We start from the raw sequence: 8,474 nt of genomic DNA on the forward strand, positions 1-8,474 counted from the left end.
CTTGCTGTTGTAAGATAGTTGGACATTGCCATAGATAGGCCCCATGTTGCCTTAAGCAACTTATTGATTGTACAGTGCAGCCATAAGCGCCAACCCCTGCAACATCCTTACAGAAATCTAGGACACCTTGCCATTGCTGTTGCCCTTGTGTAATGACCTTCATTGGTATGACATGACTTTTTACTATTTTCTACCTTTTTTCTGAAACAGTTTCTTTTTTGGTATATTTATGTGTCATCAAGATCATGCAACATATTTGATATACAATGTGAAATTGCAAATGACTCACAGTTTGTAGTTGTTGTTTTTGATGTGGCTTAACTCATGTATATAAGCAGGTTCATGCCACTGCTAAGCAGCAAGGCTTGACCTCTTTGTCAATCCATCCCTAGTTACACCTACCATTAGCCCATGCCCCTAGTTGGCCATTGGGGCTCCTTACTTATCAACCAATGACCCAGGCCTTAGTTGCCCTCTACCCTAAACTTATCCCTTGGGCCTTCATTGCTCCTCTTGATTTCATAGTCCATTAGTGATAGGGCCACAGACATTAAACCCCCTTGTACCATAGGTCCAACCTGAGTCATGACACTTTGCCTTCATCCTGATCTTCATCCTTGCCGTTGCCCTTGCCCTTGCCCTTGCCCTTGCCCTTGCCCTTGCCCTTGCCCTTGCCCTTGCCCTTGCCCTTGCCCTTGCCCTTGCCCTTGCCCTTGCCCTTGCCCACACATTCACTTTGACCCCCACCCTTGGCCATGCCTGTGCCTTTGCCTTTGTCTTTGTCCTCTCTGTTACCCTTATACCTGTCCTTGTCTTCCCCTTTGTCCTCTCCCTTCTTGCCTTCAAGACAAAAATTTAAAAGGATTTAGCATTGGCTAAAGACAAGATCTAAGTTATATTTACCTGGTTTAGACAATGCTGAAACCAGTTCAGCAATATCTGGTAAGGGGCTTTCAGTCCCAGCATTGCAGCATGTGATTTGGGAAACAGGCTTGCACAATTGTAGGGTAAAATGTTTGTGTTTGGGTTGATCAAGTTGGAGAGTTGGATTGGCTGACTTGGGGGGTTATTGGGTTTTGACTTAGGTTTAGGAGGCATGAGGAATAAATGTACAGATGGATGAATCAAATATCAATGAAGAAGAAGCACAATGTCATAAACATAGGAAAATAGAACTAGCCAGAATGGAACCAGCTTGACCACTAAGCCATAGAGCCCTATTATTCCTCTGCTGACAACCCATGATTACACCTGCTACCCCCCAAATTTGGGCTTGGGCCAGCATGCAACCACTTGTACTGGTCATGTGACTGTGTCCAGGACACACAAATACTTAGATGTGGGTTACCTTGCAGCCCTTGGAGTTTATACGTGCAGAACTACACTGTGTCTCAAAAACACTCTGGCAGCTTTAGGCATTGCTTGCACTATGTTGCATGTGCTTGGACCATGAGCCAGCAGCAGCAGGAGCAACCTGCCATGGGTAGCTGGTGGTGTTTGAACTTTTACAATGTTTTACTATGGTTGTGCCATGGTTAATATGGATGCAAACCAAGTGATGCACTGATAGGTATGTCAAACATGGATGACAATACAAGGACAATTTGAGTACAGGTCCTTGCAGTTATCTGATAGTTATAGAATTCTGCTCCCAATGTGCATTAGGCCACTGAATAGCATATATTCTTGTGTTCATGTAGTGTTCAGGATATGAGTGCAGTCACCTCAAGTGTATGTGTGCACTCAGCAAACACCAATACAGTTGCAAATTATTTTCAAAGGTATCTAAATGTTTAGAAAGAGGGTTGCACTCTTTCTCTAAATGCCAATGCAATCTAGGATTTAGGATTCCTCTGAGCAAAAGCACTGGTAGATTCAACAGTATTTCATATGTTTCAAGGGTCTTATGTTTACATCCAAGAAGTCTAGAACACTCCCAGTTCTAGATTGCATTCTAAATACTGAGTTTTGCCTTACAGGGAGTCACCTATTACATTTATATAGTGCCCCTAATATCAGATTTTTGGGTGTTTGTGGAAGTAGCTCATGCATCAGGAATGTCTGGCAGGAAGCAACTACCCCATATATACTGAGTCCAGGGCCCCTTACTTTGGGGCCTCCACCAACACACAAGCACACAAGTCAAAGGCAACATGTGCCCTGCCCAGCTTGCGCCTGTGGCAACAGGCCATATAAGCCAATTTGCACTCAGGTATGATAATAGAGTGGGCTGGAATATCCTATACAATACTATGTACAAGTTCTCAGAGCAATTGAACAAGCTGTGATGGATTTACCACACAAACACTGGTTAGAGGGGTTGCATTTGTTTTGGTACTGACTAAGCAAATCACACCTGCCTGGTAGAAACATGTATACAGCACAAACAAGGGTTCATTCATAAAATTGGGACAAAATCAACAAAAGGTGTGACCTCTCTTCTTCTTTATAACCTCCTGCACTTGTCTAGGCAAAGAATTGTACAACTGGTTGGTAAAAATCCATGGGATGTCAGTCAGGAAAAAATCCAGGTGTCATATAACCAGGGGAAAGGTCTGTTTGTTTTGGGCTGGAATGACCTTTGATGACCTAAACTTGTGATAATATGCTTGTGACTCTGGGTCATGACCAGAATATCATCATTCCAACTTATACTTAGCCCAGCTCAGACAGGTTTGGCTGTATTTGGTCAAATTTTGCAGATTCAATCCAATGCTACTTTGTTTACCAGTCACTTTGTGTGTGCTTGGTTTATGCATGTATGAATCTAAACATTTCCATTTGATTTGTCCATCCAATTCCTTACCTACATCTACATGATGGCAAAGAGTCACCTACCTGAGAAATACACTACCCCCAAAAAAAGCATTGCATGTGTGATCTGTTTTGCAATGTGTATGGTGTCATGCCCTAAAGGCGTGACCACTTTAGAATCCACTCAGTCGAAGAAATAGTGAATATATGCGCTATTTTCATGAAGATAAAGGGATATATGCATCTTTATGCTATTTAAGCGCTGAGTGCGTATTATGTAATCCAATCACATGACCTTTAGTCATGTGATCACGTCTTTCTTATCTTTGGTCATGTGACCTTATCTTTTTTTTTGATACAATTTATTATTTGGACCCAAACACATGGTTGGACACCAAGGATCAGATAGAGCAAGGCTACATGAAAGCAGCAGACAGAGGGGATGGGAGCTGAGAAAGGGAGGGGAACACACAGATTGGGTGAGACTACACAACATAAAGAGGGCCTGACAGAACCAGAGCTCTGCAAGCACAAACTAATGCAGGCAGGGTGGGAACAGGGTAAGAGAGCTGAGAAGAGGGAGGAGCAGACATCACGTGCAGCACGTGCACTCAATGGGGGAAAGAACATATATGTACAAGTTGAGCATAGATCACTGGGGGGGCACCATAGAGGGCAGGCATCACATGGGGGGCAAATCACATTTTTAATGCATTCATTGAGTTGCGGAATTTGGCAACAACTTGAAGTCCAGTGGTGGTGCCAAACAGAGTGGAACTCAGCAGGGGGCCCAACACCTCCTGTAGGGTGTGTCTTGCAAGATCAAATGATGGGCAGGCTTGCAGGACATGATCAAGAGTTTGGTGTGGGGCTCCACATGGGCAGCTGGGGTCATTGTTGGGGTAGAACTGTTTGCGGTATTTGCCAAAGAATGTGTGGCCCATGATGACCTGGATTAGCCAGGCAAGGATTGCACAATGGTACAGGAAAGCTTTGAAAAGGGGGTGGAGGGACAGGGAAGGGATGCGGCAGATGTGTTCTGAGACAAAGTGCAAGTGAGGTTGGGATGACCAAAGGTGTGCCCATGTGAGGCTGGCATTGGGGGTGGCTTCAGCCTTGCTCCAGGTTATTGATCTATTGTGCAAGTGCTTTGGCAGTTTCAATCCACCTTTGTTGGCAAGAGCATCAGCTTGTTCATTGCCTTCTACCCCCTTGTGCCCCAGGACCCAGTGGAGATTGAACTTGTTGAGTGGTGACTTGGAGAGGAAGTTGTTGACAGCAGAGCAGAAGTCTTGTGATGCATATTGGCATGGGTGTTTTGATAGTAGTGGTATGTTTGAGAGGGTGGCTTTATTATCTGCTCATGTGACCTTATCTTTGTTATTGTGTTTGTTACTGTATGTACTATTCCCTGCCCTTGTTGAATATATAAGGGGGGTTCTGAGAGCCTTAAGCCTCAGAACTCAACCTCTTATCCCCATCCTACACCTACTACCCTAAGACATACACTTAAAGAGTATTGCCTGAGAGCATACCAGTCCCTGTCAAAGGTCTCTTGCCCAGCTGTCTTTACAGCATAGTGCACTCTTACTCATATTGGTCTTGTCCACCCCTTATCTGGCAATTGCCTTGAGCATTGTTGAATCCCACTAGCTGATAAGTCCTATATTAGGCAATAGCTTGTTGGGCTTTACCCTGTGGTAGTTGTTGGCTCTGACATATGGCCTGGACTTCAAGTCTAGGCTTGGATTGATTGGGTCCACTAATATAAAATATTACAATACAGCATTAAAATGTATTCACATAGTCTCAATATATTTGGTTGCATGGAAGCCAAGATATAGCCATATTGGGGTCAAAGCAACTGTGTATTATGTTTTTGTGTTCCTGGCTGCTAGAGTAATCTGTTGAGTCTGGCATAGCAGGATAGACTGTGTTAAGAGTTATTGTCATAAACAGAGGAAAATAGAACTAGCCAGAATTGAACCAGCTTGACCACTAAGCCATAGAGCCCTATTATTCCTCTGCTGACAACCCATGATTACACCTGCTACCCCCCAAATTTGGGCTTGGGCCAGCATGCAACCACTTGTACTGGTCATGTGACTGTGTCCAGGACAGTTATGTAAGTACTGGAAAAATAATGAATTACAATATATAAGGAGCATCTGAGATTAATTAGGAACTAGTATTAAGTATCAGAATATATGCTAGGTTTATTAGGAATACACAACTCATTACAAATACTCTACCAACTATGAAATGCAGGTGGTTGGGTATGTATAGTACCTTAGAATGATATTACTTAAGGTCTCTGGGATAGTACCTTAGGTAGGTAGGCTACCTGACTGATGTACAGGATTTACAGAACTTGCCTAATAAGTACAGGACTTATGGATGCTCAAGTAAGACTTAAGACTTATGGGGTTGACCTAAAATATATCTGAGACTCATAAGATATTATAGATAAAGCTATCTACAATATAGGAGTATGGATGGTTGGTACACTACAGTGCTGTTCAAAACTGTTCACAGTATTGGAACTTTTGTACTGTTTCAGTTGTTACTCAATCAATTGTCACATGATAAATTTGAAGTTAATCTGGCAAACCTGGTATTATCTTCTCTGTTTAACACAATTTATCTTATTCAGTTCAAATGAGATTTGATGAAGATACATTCAGAACAATGGAACAATCTCTGTGAACAGTTTTGAGCAATGGACTACAGGATATACAAGTCAAGCAAATATCAATACTTGGTGGGGCCACCTTTGGCTTTGATCCAAACCTGAATCCTCCTAGGCATACCCTCTATCAAATCCTGGCACTTCTGGGCACTACATTTGTCCTAAATTTCCTGCACCCTCTCCCATAACTCCAACATCCCACTTGCAGGGGTTTCATAGCTATAAAGTTCCCTCTTGACTTGATCCCAAAGGTTTTCAATTGGATTGAGGTCTGGGGAGTTAGCAGGCCACTCACAGACCTCTAAGCCATTCTCTTGGAACCAGTCCTGTACAATATGGGCCTTGTGGGAGCTTGCATTGTCTTGCTTAAATATGACCTTCTCCATGTCCAACTGTCCTGGACACAGTCACATGACCAGTACAAGTGGTTGCATGCTGGCCCAAGCCCAAATTTGGGGGACAGCAGTGAGAGACCCATCTATCTTGCACATAAGACCAGAGCCTTCCCACCCCATGCATACCCCAATCATGATATGGCCTCCTCCATGCTTGTGGTGTTTTGATGATCTGGTGGGGCTGAGGTGCCTAGCCAACCCTTTATAGACATAGTGGTGCCCATCTGACCCAAATCTGTTGATCTTGGTCTCATCTGACCATTGGATCCTCTTCCAGTCATCAATTGTCCAGTGCTGGTGTGCCATAGCAAATTCATAGCATGCCTTGATATGTTCCTTTGTCATAGCTGGCTTTTTGGGCTTGACAAAAGGTACCACACCAGCTTTCTGCACTGCCCAATGCACATTAAGGCTTGAGACAGGGACCCCATTTGTGCTAGAGATCTCTTGAGCAACTAGGCATGGGGTTGTGGGGGCAGGGCCAGTCAACAAGTGGGTGGCATGGCAGATATTGGTTGGTGAGAGCTTAGAAGGGTGGCCACCAGAGTGCTTGGGGAGCTCAGGAAAGTGCATTGCCCTTATCCTGCTAATCATTCCAGTACTGACACCAGTTTGAGAGTGAATTTCTGAGTAGTGAAGGCTTTTTTTGAACTTTTCAACAACATTCTGGACATCAGAGGGAGGCAAAGCTTTAGGCATGGTAGGCAGAGAACAGCAAAGGGTTGAGGCAGACTCAGAGCAATCAGGAGAGATTGAATAACCTGCCAGTAGAGTATGACATCATTGAATGACATCATATGACATCACAGCTGATGTCATCATGAAATCATTGGGGGGCTAGACCCCATTGTTCAAAACTGTTCACAGACGTACCCTGATAATTCTGTTTGTTACTGGGTCAATTCTCAACCATATCAGACCAAACAAAGTACACCACATAGGAGAGGTGATAGTGCTTGTCTGAGTAAAATTTCAAACTGGTCTGCACACTAGTGGTGAAATGATGGCTTGTTCATGAAGAAAACAGCATCTCTGTGAACAGTTTTGAACAGCACTGTATCACTCAATCACAGCAATCCTTGCAGTATGGTTGCACTATACTCAAGGTTGAGCTTGACAACTCTGACAGTCAAGGGGCACAGGGTTGCAGTAAGTACACTAATAGGTTACCCTGTGTCTGTTGGGACTGGCCTATGGTCTGTATATACATGAATGATATCAAGAGGGGTACAGGAGGTACAGTTGGCAACTGAAACACTTGAGGGAGCCAATACTTTGGTACACACTAAATAGCAACAGTCCCTGATATTTGCCCCAAGGCATTATTTACCTATGTGGGTGCTTGGGTGTCCCAAGGCTAGGTGCTTCATCCTTGGGGCAAAAAGTCCCAAAGGTATGATATCTCTGTGTTGTAAATTGGGGGAAAAGAGGTTGAGACTCTGGTGCTGAGCAGAGTCTGTGTTGCAAGATTCCCAATTTCCAAGCTAAGTAAACAAGTAGCTTCTTTAGGGTTCTCTGGGTCTAGCTATCTTGAATACAATCAACTACAGATGTATCCTTTCTCAGTGTAAAGTGTCTTAGTAAGTATTTCTATAAGAGCAAGAGTACTGGCTCAGGTTCCCTTTGGCAGAGATAGTTATGTAAGTTTCACTCCTAGTTGCAGGAGCTAACTGGTTACTTAGTATATATCCTTCTAAGGATGATTGCCTTCTGTTCACTTAACCTAAGAACTCTGTATCAGGTCTACTACCTGTCCACACTATGGGTACTTGGGAGATCCACTTATACAAGTTTAGGTTATTTGAAATCTTGAGGCACAATATATCACACAGTTGAGGCGGGCAAGCCCAAACCCAAGAGTGACAGTCAACAGTAACAATAAGGTGGAGTAAAGTGGGTGGTGCCCTCCAAGGGTATGAAGAGTCCCCTTTTATACCCTAGAGTGGCAAGGTTACTGAGTCATTCATGTCATGAGCCTTTCCTCCTGACATGATTATGTGTTGCCTGTCACTTCCTTCCTCCCCCCAGTGTATTTGTTTGGGGAACTCATCTGTATCCATCTCATCTGTTTGCATAGTTCCTATCTTCCCTGTTTATGTTCTTCTCTCTTCCTTGTTCCCTTCTTGCACTTAGTCCAGACTTATTCTGCTCTAAGTGCTTCTATCTTGCTTATCCTGCTGCGCACTGGCCTGGTTCACTGTGTAGAGCTTCTGAGCCATATGCTCTATCTTGCTTCCAAGTTGTGCGGCCCAGACACTGTCTCTTCTCTTTGTATTCACCCCCTTTCACTTTGTTATAAAAGAAGACTGTGAATTGGCTTGGAAACTGCAAGAACAATTCACCTTGTCAATTTCCCACTCTCTCATCTGTGTGAATTGTCTCAAATATCTCACAGCAATCATTTCATTCTTGGTTGTGACAAGAGCCTTATCTATCCCACTTCAGAGCACCTTCAGGGGACTGTCCCAAACTCCTGGCTCAGCCCAAGTGAAATCAAAGATCCATGCTCCTGAGAAGTATGATGGCAAGAATGGCCCTGCAGCCCAATCATTAATCCTGGATTGCAAAATACACTTCCTCAATGCTTCCTCCTTCCCTTCCAATCACAGTTGCATCTCCTTTGTGCTAATGAACCT

General features: G+C 43.7%; 2 protein-coding genes across 2 annotated transcripts; both read right to left on the minus strand.

The window, feature by feature from the left end:
* Positions 1-583: 583 nt before the first annotated feature.
* RhiXN_12056 (uncharacterized protein) lies at positions 584-1,098 on the minus strand (the record flags this gene model as incomplete). Its single annotated transcript, XM_043331871.1, has 3 exons — positions 584-840; positions 904-939; positions 999-1,098. 3 exons carry the CDS (start codon positions 1,096-1,098, stop codon positions 584-586), a joined length of 393 nt encoding a protein of 130 aa, XP_043186632.1.
* A 2,354-nt stretch (positions 1,099-3,452) lies between these two features.
* Positions 3,453-6,537, minus strand: RhiXN_12057 (COG4 transport domain-containing protein; the record flags this gene model as incomplete). Its single annotated transcript, XM_043331872.1, has 3 exons — positions 3,453-4,045; positions 5,739-5,835; positions 5,965-6,537. The coding sequence occupies 3 exons, from the start codon at positions 6,535-6,537 to the stop codon at positions 3,453-3,455; spliced, it is 1,263 nt and encodes a 420-aa protein (XP_043186633.1).
* Between the last annotated feature and the right edge of the window lie 1,937 nt (positions 6,538-8,474).

The sequence above is a fragment of the Rhizoctonia solani genome, chromosome 15 (genome assembly GCF_016906535.1).
Source record: "Rhizoctonia solani chromosome 15, complete sequence".
Classification (NCBI taxonomy): Eukaryota; Fungi; Basidiomycota; class Agaricomycetes; order Cantharellales; family Ceratobasidiaceae; genus Rhizoctonia; species Rhizoctonia solani.